Source organism: Clavelina lepadiformis, chromosome 3 (genome assembly GCF_947623445.1).
Source record: "Clavelina lepadiformis chromosome 3, kaClaLepa1.1, whole genome shotgun sequence".
Lineage (NCBI taxonomy): Eukaryota > Metazoa > Chordata > Ascidiacea > Aplousobranchia > Clavelinidae > Clavelina > Clavelina lepadiformis.
The window spans coordinates 25,005,344-25,023,797 of record NC_135242.1 but is presented as its reverse complement, the minus strand read 5'-3'; the positions used below and the strand labels follow the sequence as shown (position 1 = coordinate 25,023,797).

The 18,454-nt window shown below is 37.9% G+C and overlaps 2 protein-coding genes across 2 annotated transcripts; one reads left to right on the top strand and one right to left on the bottom strand.

Moving 5' to 3' along the window:
* Positions 1–6,338: 6,338 nt before the first annotated feature.
* Positions 6,339–8,771, top strand: LOC143450614 (uncharacterized). The gene is made up of 3 exons (XM_076951231.1): positions 6,339–6,928; positions 7,820–8,101; positions 8,195–8,771. The coding sequence occupies exons 1-3, from the start codon at positions 6,813–6,815 to the stop codon at positions 8,406–8,408; spliced, it is 612 nt and encodes a 203-aa protein (XP_076807346.1). The 5' UTR covers positions 6,339–6,812; the 3' UTR covers positions 8,409–8,771.
* Positions 8,772–9,373: 602 nt separating this feature from the next.
* On the bottom strand, positions 9,374–17,589 carry LOC143449288 (calcium-binding protein 39-like). Its single transcript, XM_076949423.1, has 9 exons — positions 17,468–17,589; positions 13,610–13,812; positions 13,023–13,187; positions 12,785–12,903; positions 12,445–12,613; positions 12,238–12,363; positions 10,841–10,984; positions 10,492–10,641; positions 9,374–10,356 (listed from the first exon to the last, which is right to left on the bottom strand). The coding sequence occupies exons 1-9, from the start codon at positions 17,484–17,486 to the stop codon at positions 10,336–10,338; spliced, it is 1,116 nt and encodes a 371-aa protein (XP_076805538.1). The 5' UTR covers positions 17,487–17,589; the 3' UTR covers positions 9,374–10,335.
* Between the last annotated feature and the right edge of the window lie 865 nt (positions 17,590–18,454).

Here is an 18,454-nt window from a genome sequence, read left to right as displayed (position 1 = left end):
TAAGTTTTAAAGTAAAATAAAAACAGGGTATAGTTTGGCACTCTGAAGCTTAACTTTATATTTTTCCACACGAGCTTTCGCAAGCATAAGTTTGCTTCTTCTAGTGTACTGCGAAATGGCCAAATCTCTTGCAACAATTCGCAGTAGGTATATTAATGGTAATTTTTTCCCTAAATTAAAAACAAAATTTAAAGTTTGCGCTCAGTGAAGCAATAATTTACACAACATGGTGTTTCTTAATCTTGAAAAAAGAAAACTGCGCCTAAATTAAGTCACATCTAATAACATCTTATCTTGGGCCGTTATAAATATCATGACTTAGCATATAGTAGTTGCTCGAAATTTCGATCTTTGACGCAAAAGCAGGCAAAGTTATGACAAAGAAAACGTCGCTGTAATAAGTCGTCCTTCAATGGAAAATTAGCTTAAAAGAAATATTTCATAAAAGTTTAGAAAACGATATTTTGTTCAAAAATGCTAGAAATTTCGAAAGCTAAGTTACTAAAAGTGTCACCGGTCTTATCTGTTGTGCGATCCTGATGCCGTGCAAACATTTTGTGATATATTGTGACGAATATAAAATAAGCTGTGACCTACGCCTATTACAAGACTTCACTATTTCGTTACTGGTCAATGCAAAAGCATTGCGGACCGAACACTGACATATCAACATGACATTTTAAACATTTACCAACAAGCAGAGGTGGGGGGTCGGTACTTTGAAAGTACCGTTGAAAGTACCGTCGTCTTGGAAAAAAATGTACCGACGATTCCGGTATTCGGTACTACTGTATTTTAAAAAAGTAGTTCGGTACTTTGTCGGTACTCGGCACCGGTACATTTTGTGTAAAAAATGCTGCTGCAAATGCAATGTTTGTCGCTATTATGACCCGGTAAAGGTTACTCCAGGTCAAAACATATGTGACGTTACTCGCTTGCAATTTTACTTGACATTTCTGGATTAAAAAAGATCAAAAGATGCTAAAATTGGCAATAAGTAAAATGTATTTTTGAAAACATATCTGTTAAATTATGAAATAATCACTTGAAAAGTTCCCAGTACCGGCACCGACTAAAATTTCTTGAAAAAAGTAATTCGGTAATGAAAACGTACCGCGGTACAGTAATTCGATATTATAGTACAGCGGTACTATCTACCTATGCCTACAAGTTTATAACTTATAGCTTTTTTTTCACGAAGTATGACGTAGGCTTTGCAGTCACACAGTGTATTATATTATATAGACTTATGACAGCCATGGGAAGTAAAGTTTACACTTTCCTGGCTTCTAAAATTCTCGCAGTGTTGTCTTCACAGTACTATGACTTAGATACCTTCAACCGCCGGTTTAGCAGCGATAAATTCTTAAGCCTTTGGTAAGTCAGGTACCATGTTTGTAAGGCAATGCACTTTAACCAGCCTTTAAATAAACAAAATCATGACCAACTGCCACCTGACGTCAACTACGCCACGTCACAGCAACCTAAAGCAGCAAAAAAGAACTTTTTACAAACCTGCAAGTTATTAATAGAAGGGAAGGTTTAAACTTTTAAAGCGATTAAGACTTTAATGTAAAATAATTCTGAAAATGGTTGAACAGAGAAGTCAACAAAACGCGTTAGACTTTGTCGGCAAATTTCATATTAAACCTAATACCAAGTTTTCAAACGAGTATATTTCGTATTATATTATTTCGGTATATATATAGACCCTAGGTGCCGCCAGAGCGTAAAATAAAAACTTCTCTTTAGTTTTCAGCTGCACATTTCTTTCTGTGAATAAATTGTGAATTGCAAACGATAAATGGATAGAACTTGCTGTGATTTGAGGCTATTACTTAGAGTTTTCAATCCTGTTATTCGCGAGATGACATCTTTTTCAATTGATGGTTTACACGTCACGCTTCGCTTTCCCCGTTTACCGGTTGTGACAAATCAGATGTTATCAACGTCATCAGCGGGTTCACCGAATTCAATCTTATCTACTTCGCTTCAAACACCGACAGAGGAATTTCGGATTAAGCCTGGAATTTCGATCTTCGACGCAAAAGCATGCAAAGTTATGACAAAGAAAAATTCGCTACAATAAGTCGTCCTCCAATCTAGAATTAGCTAGAAAGAAGTATTTCATAAAAGTTTAGGAAATAATATTTTATTCAAAAATGCCAGAAATTTCGAAAGCTAAGTTACTAAAAGTGTCACCGGTCTTACCTGCTGTGCGATCCTGATGTCATGCAAACATTTTGTCATAAATTGTGACGAATATAAAATAAGCTGTAGACCTAGGCCTATTACAAGACTTCACTATTTCGTTACTGGTCAATGCAAAAACATTGCGTACGGAACACTAATACGTCAATATGACATTTTAAGCATTTGCCAACAAGCAGAGGTGGGGGGTCGGTACTTTGAAAGTACCGTCGGTAACGGTACCGGTACTTGGAAAAAAATATACCGACGGTTCCGGTATTCGCTACTATATGTGTAAAAGATACTGCTGCAAATGCAATATTTGTCGCTATTATGACCCGGTAAAGGTTACTCCAGGTCAAAACGTATGTGACGTTACTCGTTCGCAATTCTAATAGACATTTCTAGATTTAAAAAGATCAACAGATGCTAAAATTGGTATTAAGCAAAATGTATTTTTGAAAACATACTTGTTGAAATTATGAAACAATCACGCGAAAAGTTCCCAGTACCGGCACCGACTAAAACTTCTTGAAAAACGTACTACGGTACAGTAATTCGATACTATAGTACAGCGGTACTGCCCACCTATGCTTATAAGTTTATATAGCTTTTTTTCACAGAGTATGACGCCTATTCTTGGCACTCACACAGTGTATTATATTATATAGACTTATGAGAGACATGCTGGAAAGTAAAGTTGACACTTTCCTGGCTTATAAAATTCTTGCAGTGTTGTCTTCACAGTATTGTGACGTAGATACCTTCAACCACCGGTTTAGCAGTGATAAGCTCTTAAGCCTTTGGTAAGTCAGGTACCGTGTTTGTAAGGCAATGCACTTTAACAAGCCTTTAAATAAACAAACTCATGACCATGAGTTGTCATGACCAAATGCCACCTGACGTCAACTATGCCAGAGCGTAAAATAAAAACTTCTCTTTAGTTTTCAGCTGCACATTTCTTTCTGTGAATAAATTGTGAATTGCAAACGATAAATGGATAGAACTTGCTGTGATTTGAGGCTATTACTTAGAGTTTTCAATCCTGTTATTCGCGAGATGACATCTTTTTCAATTGATGGTTTACACGTCACGCTTCGCTTTCCCCGTTTACCGGTTGTGACAAATCAGATGTTATCAACGTCATCAGCGGGTTCACCGAATTCAATCTTATCTACTTCGCTTCAAACACCGACAGAGGAATTTCGGATTAAGCCTGGAATTTCGATCTTCGACGCAAAAGCATGCAAAGTTATGACAAAGAAAAATTCGCTACAATAAGTCGTCCTCCAATCTAGAATTAGCTAGAAAGAAGTATTTCATAAAAGTTTAGGAAATAATATTTTATTCAAAAATGCCAGAAATTTCGAAAGCTAAGTTACTAAAAGTGTCACCGGTCTTACCTGCTGTGCGATCCTGATGTCATGCAAACATTTTGTCATAAATTGTGACGAATATAAAATAAGCTGTAGACCTAGGCCTATTACAAGACTTCACTATTTCGTTACTGGTCAATGCAAAAACATTGCGTACGGAACACTAATACGTCAATATGACATTTTAAGCATTTGCCAACAAGCAGAGGTGGGGGGTCGGTACTTTGAAAGTACCGTCGGTAACGGTACCGGTACTTGGAAAAAAATATACCGACGGTTCCGGTATTCGCTACTATATGTGTAAAAGATACTGCTGCAAATGCAATATTTGTCGCTATTATGACCCGGTAAAGGTTACTCCAGGTCAAAACGTATGTGACGTTACTCGTTCGCAATTCTAATAGACATTTCTAGATTTAAAAAGATCAACAGATGCTAAAATTGGTATTAAGCAAAATGTATTTTTGAAAACATACTTGTTGAAATTATGAAACAATCACGCGAAAAGTTCCCAGTACCGGCACCGACTAAAACTTCTTGAAAAACGTACTACGGTACAGTAATTCGATACTATAGTACAGCGGTACTGCCCACCTATGCTTATAAGTTTATATAGCTTTTTTTCACAGAGTATGACGCCTATTCTTGGCACTCACACAGTGTATTATATTATATAGACTTATGAGAGACATGCTGGAAAGTAAAGTTGACACTTTCCTGGCTTATAAAATTCTTGCAGTGTTGTCTTCACAGTATTGTGACGTAGATACCTTCAACCACCGGTTTAGCAGTGATAAGCTCTTAAGCCTTTGGTAAGTCAGGTACCGTGTTTGTAAGGCAATGCACTTTAACAAGCCTTTAAATAAACAAACTCATGACCATGAGTTGTCATGACCAAATGCCACCTGACGTCAACTATGCCACGTCACAGCAAGCTAAAGCAGCAAAAAAGAACTTTTTACAAACCTGCAAGTTATTAATAGAAGGGAAGGTTTAAAGCGATCAAGACTTTAATGTAAAATAACGCAGAAAAATGGTTGAACAGAGAAGTCAACAAAATGAGTTAGTCTTTGTCGGCAAATTTCATATTAAACCTAATACCAAGTTTTCAAACGAGTGTATTTCGTATTATATTATTTCGGTATAGAAATAGACCCTAGGTGCCGCCAGAGCGTAAAATAAAATCTTCTCTTTCGTTTCCAGCTGCACATTTCTTTCTGTGAATAAATTGTGAATGTAAACGATAAATGGATTGAACTTGCTGTGATTTGAGGTTATTTCTTAGATTTTTCGATCCTATTATTCGCAAGATGACATCTTTTTCAATTGACGGTTTACGCGTCACGCTTCGCTCTCCCCGTTTACTGGTTGTGACAGACCAGATGTTATCAACGTCATCGGCGGGTTCACCGAATTCAATCTTATCTACTTCGCTCCAAACACCGACAGAGGAATTTCGGATTAAGTTAGTTTGCGCAATCTTTAACGAAATTTTGAAATTGTACGTTAACCTGACGTCACACAGCATAATTCCATCGCCTGCGGTGTTCTCAGTCCATCAGCATAGGAACGTGTGATCTTGATATTGTGACGAAATAAAGCAGTACTAAGTAGTTTTGAAGAGGTGGAACAAAGCAACAAGAAGGTCGGGTTTCGGTTCCTGCCGCAAAATGTATGGAAATTCATTCGTATTTGGGAGAAAATCTTTGGATAGTTCTGCCAGTTAGAAATGGTCAGTTGACCGAAGTTCCACAAATCGTCCTGCAAAGTAAACAAGCAGCTCGAAGGAGCTCTTCAACCAATTTCATAAGAAAAGCGTCTTAGTCATATAACAAACTTTCCACAAAATCCTAGTTTACTTCTGGGAATTCCCAATTCTTAAATTTCTGAACCCGATTGCCAACTGCATGAAACAAAGGCAACAATACACGGCCACACTTTTTTCGCGTTTATTAGAATTTTGTGCGTGCGCGTGCCAGAAAGCAGTTTCCTTTTTATTAAAATAAACGTGTATAACAAATTTTCCACAAAAATTTTCCTCATTTACTTCTGGGAATTCCCAATTTTTAAATTTCTGAACCCGATTGCCAACTGCATGAAACAAAGGCAGCAATACACGGTGACACTTTTCCGCGTTTATCAGAATTTTACACAGGCGCGTGCCAGAAGGCGGTTTCCTTTTATTAAAAATAAACCGGTTTCTTCTGCCCTGTGCGACGCTATTTATAAATAACTTCCTGGCCGTGAGCCTGGAGGCTTATACCACGCGTCGTTGTCGAAACTAAATTGAGCTTCTCCGTTTCAGGTTTGTTTCGAACGCTCATTATGACGTTCCCAAAAACGTCTCAAAAACATTCGCGTAAGTGTTTGGTAAAACCCTGCATCTGTTTGGGAAAACCCCACCTACGTTAGATTTTTTGATTAATTGCTACTGAATAGACTGTTTGGGATTTGCCAGCGTGGAATTTAGGGGACAGTTCAGAAGAGATTTTATTAAAGTTGTTCGTCATTATAGTTCGACCAAACGTAAAATCAACGCTTTCAGCAATAAGTTAATTATGGTTTTCATACAACGTAATGGTTACATTAGCGACTACATTATCTTTTGTGGTAGAATTGACAAAATACATGAAAACATTTGCATACAACTGACACAAAATGTTTGCAAAATGATGTTTCAATTCACTTCATGTTTTTATCTGATCACGTACTGTCACGTATGCTGCCTTGTTTGCGTCATTATAACAATAGGGCAGCGGAAACTGTGTATCCGTAAAGCGTTAAAATGTTTTTTTACAACTTACAAGCTAAGTGTTGTAGGACATGACTCATGCGCATAACGAATACTCGAGCATAGAAAGCAGAAAAAATATTCGATCGCGTCTTTTTAAAGCATTTTCGGAATTATTTGAAGTGTGCTCATAAAAAGCCCCAAGGTTAATATAAAAAACGCCAGAATATTTGGTCGTAAAACTGGTGACGAAGCTCGAAAGAGAAGAAGTCTAACGCTAGCAGAGTTGCTAAAGTATTTTTTTCAAAGCACGTTTCATCAACACGACCACGTTTCAGAAAACGTTGTTTCGTTTATTGTTACGTCATAAGCGTGAGCGTTACGTGAACTTTCCCAGTTGCGTTTATGAGGAATATAAACGCGCCCAGTTCGATTCGAGTTATCATATCTTCAACTGAGCGCTCATTAGCGAAGAAATCCTGACTTGTGCTTTAACTTGAAGCAGATCAGATACAATGACGATTTTCAACATATGTTGCCTAGTGACGTGCGCTTTGCTCTACTGCGCATGCGCAAACAGCATCTTAGCAAAATTAGAAGAAAATTCTTATGACGTCATCAGAAAGCTCATGTAAGTTAAACTTGTTTATGAGACGTTTGTGTTTGTTTCCGATCTTAAACCTGACAAGAAATGGGCGTGGCAGCAGTTCCAGGCCACTCGGGGCTTCCTATTAAAGTAGCGTATTCGTATATTGTCTAAAACCAAATGGTTGATAGAAACGTTCGATTTACAAGCCAGCATATTAGCTAATACTTGATGGGTGTGACCTTGCCACTTTATTATACCGCGGGTACAAAAAGGTGTTTAAGAATCCTGGCAGGTTAGCAGCAGCATGGGCAGTAGACACGACTTAAACTTATGCCAGAAGTGGGCAAAGCTGGAATTTGACAACAAAAGCAAAACAACATTCGAAGCCGTCAAGATTCAGACATAAAGTTGTGGCAACAATCACACAGCATGAGACTGGTTTAATGTGAAAATCTTTACGGGAACATATTGGGTTAGCTGAATGAGACAAAAACGAGCGATTACGCGTTAACAAAAAACCGAATGTTGGTTTGGAATCGTTGTTGGCCAAAGTGGTTGAAAACGTTTTAATCTGCAAAAGCTGTCGGCTGTAATGTACACGCTGGCCGAGTTGAGGCAGTTGGTTGCGACTATTCTAATCTTTAGTGGAGAAGTGTACAGCAAGTGCACGCCAAACTTTTTTGCTCCTCCACACGTGATGTTTTTGTCCACTTTGGCTGAAACTCCAAGTCTACCCATGACTCCACTCTTGTCAACGCGCATATTCGCTCGCGATTACGCGTTTTTTGTCCCACTTGGCCAACCCAATAACTAACACCTTAAGATTTTCACTTTCGTCCAGTGCGACCGTAAATGCTTGCCAAGCTGTCAAAGTACATTCACCACGATTCAATCGAATTTTGAGTTAATGAAAATCTTCCTTGATGTGTTCAGTGAACCGTGTCACGGTGAAATCGACTGTGAGTATGACGTCATAAACAGTCGCCTTCAATCAGATCCCGAGTTTGTTAAATATTTTCCGTACGTCAATGACGTCACAAATGACGGAGTAGAACTCGAAGCGAGCGGTGAAGTCTCGAATGACGTCAAAACGCGGAATAAAAGATCGGTGATGACGTGTCCGGTCATGAACGAGAGTTACTTGAGCAGAGCGAAAGAGCACATGGACCGGAGCACATCGCCCTGGACGTGGGTTGAAAACAGGGACGACAATAGGTGAGTGTCTACGGATTTGCGCACTCAACCGTGATAGACATCTTGTAACTGACGAAATGAATATATTTACTCAATGCATTTACCTTTGGGCAGAGTCCCTCAAATTCTGGCCGAAACCGATTGTCTTTGCAACGGCTGCGTGGTCAACCTTGCAAGTGGCATGGAAGACCCCAATCTAAGCAGCCAACCTATCACAGTCGACCGCGCTGTGTTGTACAAACTGCCGGGCGGGGGCTTTAGAAAGGGAGTGGCCACTTTGAACTACGGATGTCGATGCGACTTTCCTATTGTGACTACTTTGAATTGAAAGAACAATTTACACAAAACTGCCAACGAGTGTCATCGTCTATTTATTATCGCAATTTTGTTGTTGTACTTTTGATGAATATTTCCTTTAAATGGAAGTTCCGCAAAGTCCAATTGATCATGTTTTAACTATTTCTTCCTCCCTTTTGCATCAGGTGCATTGCTTAGACTGCCAATATCGCAACAACACTGTAGCAGTGAATTAATTTGTATCAGCATTTCTTAATGCCTTGTTTGTTGAAATGACGTAATATTATCGCCATCTTTTATGTTTAACTCTAGAGCCAAAGAAATATTGTTGTATAGCGTTAAGTTTTTAGTTTAGTAAGTTTAAGTATTTATTGAATAAAATTTTATGATGTAACTTATTGTCATAAATTGCTGCTTCGACTATAAAGGAGGTGACAGTTCATGACTACCCAAGCTGTTTGGGTATGACTGTAACTCACTGGAGGACCGTCCCTGCTATGCTCAGGAAACATTTTGAGTCGCACGATTTGTCCTTTCATTTCTTCTCGCTAACTTAAGCCAAGTTGTGGTAGCATAGCGTCACCTCGCGAATGTATATAGTTACAAGACAAGTTCTGTGAGGGAGCGTCAGAGCAAAACGTGTGTGGATGTCATCCGCCATCCAGCAGGTGACAAGAAAATGTTCGTGGCTCGGCTGGTGGTGACAAAGGCGTCATTAGCAAACCAGGAGGAAACTGTCATCGTATGAGCAAGAACTTGCGCTTCCATCCAAAGTCCGCAGGCACAGCTTGATGGGTAGAACAGTCGGATGTAATATACTCCGCGGTCTGCTCCTCCGGGCTACAGAGAACCGCAGCCTCCCATTCGTGCAGAGTTGAACGGAAACGAAATCAATGAAATGAAAATCAAACGAGTATTTTTGAACTTAGTCGGCGAATAAATGCCATGCTACGAAAACTACTGCGTCACGTTGATGGAGCCGGATCAAGCGCATCCTGCCGCTTACAACTCGCTTTAATGTATTTGCGTTGCTATTTATATTTCTTAAAATATTCTGAGAAAATTCCACTATTTATGTACACTGGATGTCGATAAAGCGCGGAAAAAACGAACAAAATTAAACAAGAACAACAATTATGAACTAATAACCGGTGACAAGCGAAGCTCAATGAACAACAATAAATAAAGAGCAAAAGCTACATCAGTGAAATTCCAACTTGTTCACACTTCTACAAGGTCAAGGACTAAGTTTGTAAAAATCTGGGCTCAGACTTAAGCAAATCATTTCTTTGTTGTACAGTGTAAAGACGCAGCAGTGCGGACACATCTGCCTCACATAGAATCAATTTCATGACGGTACAGACACTGTTTGAATCAAAGTTAAATCATATTAGGACAATTGCTGAAAAGAATTCACTAAATGTATTCCTAAACGAACGTGTGATAGAAAGAAATTCAGGAAATGCGGCAGCAGCTTGTCTGTGTGCTGGGTAGCCAGCGACATCTTAAATTGCACTTGTAGAACAGAACACGTCAAAGCTTCACTTTTCAATCGCGCAGCCTCAATATTTCGCGAATGATATCAACCAAGGTGATTTTGATCCAAATACGGTCATTACTTACGTCAACAAAAATCAGTGGCGCGTAAAACCAACCGAGCCGAACATCACAGCAACGCTCATAATCGTACGTCCTGGTAACAACGGAGAACTATTCAAGGCAAAGCACGTGTATATATAATTTAATTAAATATTGACTCTATTATAAGACAATGCTGTGCGGTCATATGCACTGTCCAGGGATCCCAAACAGATTCAATGAAGTATTAAATTCATAAAAGTGTTCGACTTGAGTCGGATGAGGCTTGCTACGAGATCCAACATCATACTGGACTGGAGATAAGATATTCACTGATAAAGTGCACATTATCCTGGTTATATTTGTAACATCGGGAGTTATTAACCTCTCAACTCTTTTATCTGAAAGAGAAAAATATTCTTTACTTATTTGCAAACATAGTATGTTCTAAACAATCTAAAATGCAGTGTCTTTTGATGTATTTTATCTGAAAAAATTCAGTAATTTCATGGATACAATGAAACTCTTTTACTGACCTGTTTTATAAGGTAAGCTTTCTCTTCGTTGAACTGTTCATCGTCCGATCGATCGTTGTGAAAATTTGAAAGAAAATCCACGAGTTTTTGCTGATTTTTCAATAAAATATCAAGAATTGGTTTTGTTTTGTTTGGGTTTGCAACGAAAACCTGCAAGAATCAGACGTTAAGTTGGACCATGACGTGGCAGTGAGTGAGACAAATTGTCACCAAGCAAGTTTTAAAGGCAGCAAGTTAACTTGACATTTTAAAAGAATTGGTCACACATATCGGCATAACCAATGGTCATTGACCTTAGGTGGTGAACCCAATGACATGACCGCTGCATTAAACATGGGACCAGTCTTACCTTGAAAACGTGGAAAGCTTCAAACTGGATGTTGCGGCTCTGATCACGAAGATTGTTCATCATGATCTTCAGGTTCTCGGGCTTGCTGATGTAACGTGTCATAATCGTGTAATTGTGACGATCTAGGAGTAGCTCACCCAGTAACTGGGGATAAATTATAAAGAAATGAACATGTTCAGTTATATTTTTATGACAGAACATTGCAACATTGCTGCAGAAAAACAAATAGAAATGTCTTTCAACTTTCATAATTTGTCTTTATGATGTCATAATAACTAGGCATTGCATTATCACATGGAAATTAATTGCTCTTGCAACGCAAAGCAAGCTACGGACATAAAATACGATTTTGCAAGAAATCACATGATGTGTTGGCTCATATGGCTTGGTATGTGTAAAGCGTCTAAGCATGGAACTATGCAACATCTAACATGATCTATGAGGTCATTTTACTCAAAAAGCTGTGTGCTCTACTGTAACAATAATCCCAGACAGCTTGAATGAAATCGGGATAAAATAAATACTACAATCAGCTGGAAATCTTCTCGTACAAGTCAAGCACATTCATTCACAAATTTTTCAATACTATTTCTGTGTGTGTTCAAACTTTCTAACCAGAAAGCACTTTTCAAAGTTAAATAACAAATTTACACGAACATATCTTAGAAATTATCACTCCACATGCTGAGCATAGCCTGTAACTAATACACACGGTAGAAACTTGACTAAATGTCAACCGATTAATAGGATTTTTCTTGTCTTTTGTCATGTAATCAAGTTGACCGGTAACCAGCTTAGTCTTTGAACCACAATCACCCGATTGTCCACTCCCAATGCATATCACTGTGTTTGATAATCTCATTAATGTGACCACTCACTTTCACAATCACATGTTGCTGGTGGACAAATGAGCTTAGTAATGGCCAATTGCAAATTAGGTGAGTCTTTGTGAGAATAGTACAACGAGGGTTTAGGACAATCTTTATCGTGAAAGGCGACTAGATAAAAGGGGCCAACTTCATTTTCGGCCAAATCCCTGAACCACAAACACCAGGTGATGGGGCCATTTTTTTGGGACCTACTCTTAAAGGTGGTCGTGTATGAAAGACCAAACACCAAGATTCCACAGCAAATATTGTCACACTATTTTCAGTTTACATGTATGAGGTAATATCAAAAGTAAAGAACTTTTCAAGCAAAAAGCTCATTTACACATCGTATTGGTGAATAAAAGACCAACAAATTTCAGAATGCACAACCTATACATACATACACTCGTACAGGTCAACACTGTATAGCATTGACAGAAATATATGTTAGAGTTTCTGAAGTGTTTTAGGCTAACACATAGACATCAATTTTTAAGATAAAACGGCAGATACTTTGAAGTAACGAACCTTAAGTGATTGACGACGTGTCACGTAATTTTCCGACTCAAGCAAGCGGGTATAAGCTGGAAACACTCTGTCGTAGTTTTTAATCAAAAATTCAGAGCAGGAAACTTTATGCCGTGTCAGCAGGTCCTGTGTAAAAATTAATCCAATGTTACAACAACATCGACAAATTTAACTTTGAGCAAATGACTCCAGCACAAGCAAACTAACCTTAAAGGTGGCAAAGGCATCCGATGCAATATCGAAAGTGGACATCTCAACGTATTCGAAGAACTTAAAAAAGTTCTCAGACTCAAAAACAATTTTTGCGAGGGATTCATACCGGATGCACTCCCTCAGCATAATGCCGCAGTTTAGGGCAATATCCGGGTCATTGTATCTGGAAAGGAAATGTGGGAACTTTTATGAATGATTCTGTTTGGTTTTATGCTGAAAAACTCTGCCGAAAAATCACAAAAACAATGACCGTTAAGTGAGATTTAGTGAGAAATAAAATCTTCTTCTTCGACTTTAAATGAACGATACTAACATGCACGAACATGCAACCTACCCTTCAACTAAGATGTCCAATATGTTCTTCTTCTTGCACAAGAATTCAACGGTGGGTTGCCTGCTGCCAATCTGTCGTCTCGCTAACGTATTGAAGATTTGTGTGAAATCTTTTTTACCCTGAAAATGTTAAGATCATTAAAATAGCTGGAACGACGATTAACTGCATAGGTTTCATAACTTTGATGAACTTGGAAAAATTACAAGTACATATACAGCACGCACACATAGTTCACAACCTCAAAATCAATCCGAGACAAGTTTTTCAAAATTATGTCGATGATTTCGCTCTTGTATAGTTCTTGGGAGAGTTGAGCCACGAGCTCGGACTGCGGCTCGTGTTGATCGGTGCCACACATGATTGACTTCATCGAAGCCAGGTTCTTCATCAGGTCTTCGAAAGCCTGAAAGCAAAAATTATTATCAATCGCTAATGGCTATTTTCGTCTAGATTTAAAGTAGTTAAACAACTGAAATAGAATGATTGTTAGTCGTGGAACAATTTGACAATGAACACTAAATAGGTAACAGGACGTATCAAAGGACGCTGTTCTGCATTTAACTGGGATTGGTTAAAAATAAAAAAATTTTCCTGCGTAATTCGTTCTTCCAATTAATTACAAATTAGCAAAATTTGCAAAAGATCTTGTGCATGGCATTAGGCAAGGAAGCACTGAAACGCTTGTAGAGTGATAAAGAAAGAAAATCATTGAAAATGAAAATGTGTAAAGCCACATATCTGAAGTGTTTTCAAGAACAATGAAACTTAACATAAAACAGAATCATAATGACAGCGCTTGCAAACGAACCAAAATATTGTCGTTACCTTGTCCATCTTTCTCCCACTCGTTTGTTGTTCAAACAAAACATGAAGAACCGATTTGAGACTTTTGACAATGTCAGCTGGACTCTTGTGAGCCTTTTTAAAGATTGACATTTTGGACAATCTCAAAAGCAGTCTAGTAGAGAAATTCCGAACAGGGACAGATAATGTCCTGCTACGCTGCTGCTCAAGATTGTTTGATAAATCTAAGAAACAATTTCAACATATAAAGCTGCACATCACAGGTTAAAAAATTTATATAAATTTCATGTAACACTGAGGCAAATATTTCACAAAAGGCGATTTAAATTTGATTGAACATGTTTGCATATCTAAAGTAAGCCAACAGAATATAGGAAATTACTCTTTTTTTAACCATGATCACGCTGAAACATATTAATTTCAACTAAACCAGCTAATAAGGGTTTTCAAACAAAAAATTAGGCCGTTAAGCACATTCACTCACACACATTCTGTCGTGTTGTTATTGATTGGAAGATTTTTAATGTCAAGAAATTCTAGCGCAAGGGAGAAATGGACCAGTGAAACTATAACTTTGCACTGATGTCACAGGTGACCAACTGCCATGCTGGAAAAGTGTGTTTGTAAATATGACTTCTGCCAATTTTTCATTATTTTTAAGAACCAAACTGTAAACTAAAGACTGAATATTCAGATGACTTATAAGGACTGAATGAGAAACAATTGTGATGCAATAAGCTAATTCTTCAACAACCACGGTTCTGATGCATGTCGCTCCATACTTAGCTTAGTTTGCGAAATCGTCTGACACTCTAACTCTCTATCCCCATGGTGGAAAGCATGACAACTATATCCTCCAGATTTTTCAAGACTGTGGATAGGGCCCCCACTGTTTCTTCTATTTTCAGAGACATCGCATATTTAGACCCCACACAGGCTTTCTGCTTAGCCTAGGCAAGTGTTAACTGAAAAACGTACCTAGCCTAGCAAACCATTTTGCACTCAGTCTGTCACTGCAGCAAACCTGATTTTAGCAAACCTGCTCCACTGAGAGCTCAACAAAAAGTTTCATGCTTTCCAGGTCGACTATAACACTGGACAACAATTTACAACTTATTTTTTATTCCTCGCTCATTTCAAGTTTACCTAGACTAATTTTGCAATGCTGAATCCAAATCTGGTCTTAGATTTTTTCTAACACGTCACGTTTTTGAGATATGATATATGCTCACGACAACCCATAACTGTGATTTTGGCTAATTTTGGCTGAGCGGAACAAAACATTACATGTAATCAACCCAGTAATTTCTATTGAAAATAACAGCATTATCATACTGCACAATTTAACACAACCCAGGATAATTAAATCAGACAAAAATAACATTATATTCCCTCAAAAGTGCTTTATACACTTGCTCTTTCGAGTATGTTCAGTGTCAGTTTCACGCTGAAGAAACCAGCAGTAGTCCCCCATCATGTTTGGGTTAAATCGACCTCTATACCGCGATTCCATCACAGAGATGTCTTGGTGAAATCTTTCCCCATGCTCGTCGCTCACATCACCCAGGTTTGGCGGGAAAAATTCCAAGTGTGAATGAAGAAAATGCAGTTTAACCGACATTCTGCAGCCCATTTCGCGGTATGATTCCAGCAAATTGTCCACTAGTTCCGAGTAATTTTCTGCCCTGTACTTCCCAAGAAAATTTTGTACAATCTGTACAAATGCATTCCAGGCTTTTAATTCAATTGAATTAAGCTTGGATGGAAATACTGGGTCACGGATCAAATCACGTATTTGGGGGCCAACAAATATTCCAGCTCTCAGTTTAGCATCACTTGGTATTGCACCAAATTTTTCTTTTATATGCAGGAATCCATCTCCATTGAAATCCATTGCCTTCACAAATTGTTTGATCAGGCCCAGTTTAATGTGAAGTGGTGGCAAGTACACTTTGCTCGGATCAATTAGGGGTTGGCACTTAACATTATATCTTCCAACAAAGTAGTCCGTTCTCATTGGCCATTCAGTTGTGTCATAGTGGTTTGCATCGTCTCGACTGTCCCACAAACAGAGAAAGCACATATGCTTGGTGTAACCCAACTGCAATCCGAGCAAAAGTGACACAACTTTAAGGTCTCCACATATGTTCCCCCCCTACCCCTACCCCCCCCCCCCCCTCTATAGTCATGGCCAAGAACATTCAAGAATGCATTAATTGTGAAAAGATAGAACATTGCATTTACAAAATAATGTCAATATTAATCTTACATAACATGCATTGTGACATAATATGACCAACAATTCGCTGGGAAAGAAAATTGCACAATACCTTGTACTGTAGAACCTTATAATATAGTGCCAATCAATGCAAAATCCGAATTTCGTGAATTTTCATATCTTGAAAACCTGACGTGATAGACCAATTCTGATTTCAGATTTGGAATCAGCGTCCCAAAGTTAGTCTAGGCAGTTTATTTTCATTTGAGGAATAATTTTGCTGTTGTCCAGTGTAATCAGATAGTGAAAAATATAATGATGTGAGAGCAGAAATAAAGAAAAAATGATTAAGTAGTCCTAACAAAAGTCAGTGTTCGGTTGTTTTAGCCACTACCCCTACATCACTAGGCCAGTGCAAAGTGTGGCATGCACTCACACGAATGTGCGTGCGATAGCTCGTAAACACAAACATGGACTCTTTGACTTTCACATCAAAACACGCAGTCATACAGAAATTCACACAAGCAAACAAGTTAAATTCGGCGGTATAAAGGCAATTTAACGGCAGTACACAGTTGTAATAAATAAACGAAGAATTAAGTGCACACCAGCACGGCAGTAAGGTCTGACCGTAAAGCCAAAACTATACAACTATAGGCCTAGGATCCTTAAACTCACGGTTTCTTGTCAAAAACTGCCGCACTTTCTACCAAAATTTGTTATATAGCCTAGGCCGGGCATTGACAGATCTGGACAGTCAAAGGCGAAAAATAAATAGGCCTAATAACCTAGCAGACCGGTACCGTACGATATTAAATTTTCAAACGAAAAAATGGGCGTGGCTCGACTTTAAATTATTATGTCTCCATTATAGACTACCGAAGTCCTCAAAAGTAAGCTACTGCCGTTACCCCAACGCTGTGCCCGACCCAACCAAGCCGTAGCCTCGGCCTATGCCTTTGTACGGTTTTGGTATCCAAGAAACCGGGTCAGGATTCAGCAGAGCAGTACGCAGAAGGCACAGCAGAAAAAGCTACACTAGGTAAATATCACCAGTGTTGTCAATATCAAAAATGCTGATCTATAAAGAAAGATAAAACACTTTGAGGTCTACATATATGAACCGAACATGCAAGAACTCAAAAATTGAATAAACTAATTATGTTACTTCAAGTATTTCCTAAAGCGATAAAATTTCTGGCAGATAGCTTAGAAAATACTTGCGAATTGCGAACCCATTCCTACCATTCAAATATCAAACATTATTTGCCCAAGGTAATGTGAGGGTAACTTTAGATTTTAAAGCTTCCTCCTTGTACTTTTTATTGAACACGTTATAAATTGATGTGACCACATCTTTACTACAAAATTGTCATCGCCGAACATTTATTGGTTTTCCTTTGTAAATAACCTAACATGACGAAAATCTGCCTTTCTGTTATGGTTAATATGTGAAAGCTTACCACGTTTTGTGTTAAAATAGAACTAATTTTTTTAAACTATCCTAAAACTTTACCTAAAACTCGGTCTAAAAACAACCGCAAAGTTCTGAAAATATTAAAACGTTACGTTTTCAATCCTTAATATTAAACTTCCTACTATCAAGAACAGTTTAAAAATACAGAGCAAAAACAGTTTCGATGCAAGCAAACTCTATTTACCTCCTGTTTTGGAATCCATCTTAGAACTTCTTTTTCCTTGTCGTGGTTGCAATGGGATACACTTAATCAAGTTTAACGCATTCCACGTGAACGCACCGTAACCAGTGTTTTTTACATTTCGTCATTTTTTTCACATTAAACTTTATCTTTCACAAATTTAAAGATGGCTTTTGTTTTTATTTTTTTCTTTAGCCACACTATCATTTCGTAACCTGTTTACATTGGGGATTTGCTTTGTTCGTAAATAGCAAGCATCTCGAATAACTTCGGCAATTTTTATGCGGGCAGCTGTGTTAGCATTAATAGTGTTCAACGCTGTAATTAACGCTAGTTATTCTTCAGCAAAAGATTGGTACAAACTACTAGCTGTACGATATCCATCTTTTTGTTTCAAGCAGCTATTGTTTGCCGTTAGTGTGACGGCGACAGCTGTGCGAGATTTTTTATCTCAGTAATTGTCATTATCTCAATGTTAGGGTCATTGTTTATTTTCTGCATGTGACAATATATGGTTATAATAATAATAATAATATAATGGTGACAATGGTGACATATAATGGTGACAATATATGGTTATAATAATAATAATAATAATAATAATAATAATAATAATATATTATATATACAAAAAAAACTCGCCATGTACTTTGCAGTGATCGACAATGAAGGCGATTTTTCACCATTGTTAGCCTTTGATTGTTGTCTTTAGTACTGTTTAATTTTTATTTTGTCTTTCTTGCCATTAGAACTTCAAAATATAGGAACAAGACTTGTAAGCTAGCTTTATGGGCAATGAATTCCCTTTTTATGTTTCTTGCTAGTAAACTTGTTATTGAATTAACATAGTCATGTAAGCCAATCCCGATTATTATTGATGCTGTGTCAGTTGTGTGCAACCGTGTGGAAATATGTCTTCAAAGATTAGATAAAACTGGCCACACAGAGTCTCCATTATGAGATAATATGATATTAATCTCATATTAGATA

Coding starts and splice junctions, on each gene's coding strand:
- LOC143450614 (XM_076951231.1), top strand. CDS start 6,813: ATGACGATTTTCAACATATGTTGCCTAGTGACGTGCGCTTTGCTCTAC. Junction 6,929..7,819: donor GACGTCATCAGAAAGCTCAT/GTAAGTTAAACT, acceptor TGATGTGTTCAG/TGAACCGTGTCACGGTGAAA. Junction 8,102..8,194: donor GAAAACAGGGACGACAATAG/GTGAGTGTCTAC, acceptor ACCTTTGGGCAG/AGTCCCTCAAATTCTGGCCG.
- LOC143449288 (XM_076949423.1), bottom strand. Junction 12,364..12,444: donor ATGCCTTTGCCACCTTTAAG/GTTAGTTTGCTT, acceptor ATTTTTACACAG/GACCTGCTGACACGGCATAA. Junction 10,985..12,237: donor CACGTCGTCAATCACTTAAG/GTTCGTTACTTC, acceptor ATTTATCCCCAG/TTACTGGGTGAGCTACTCCT.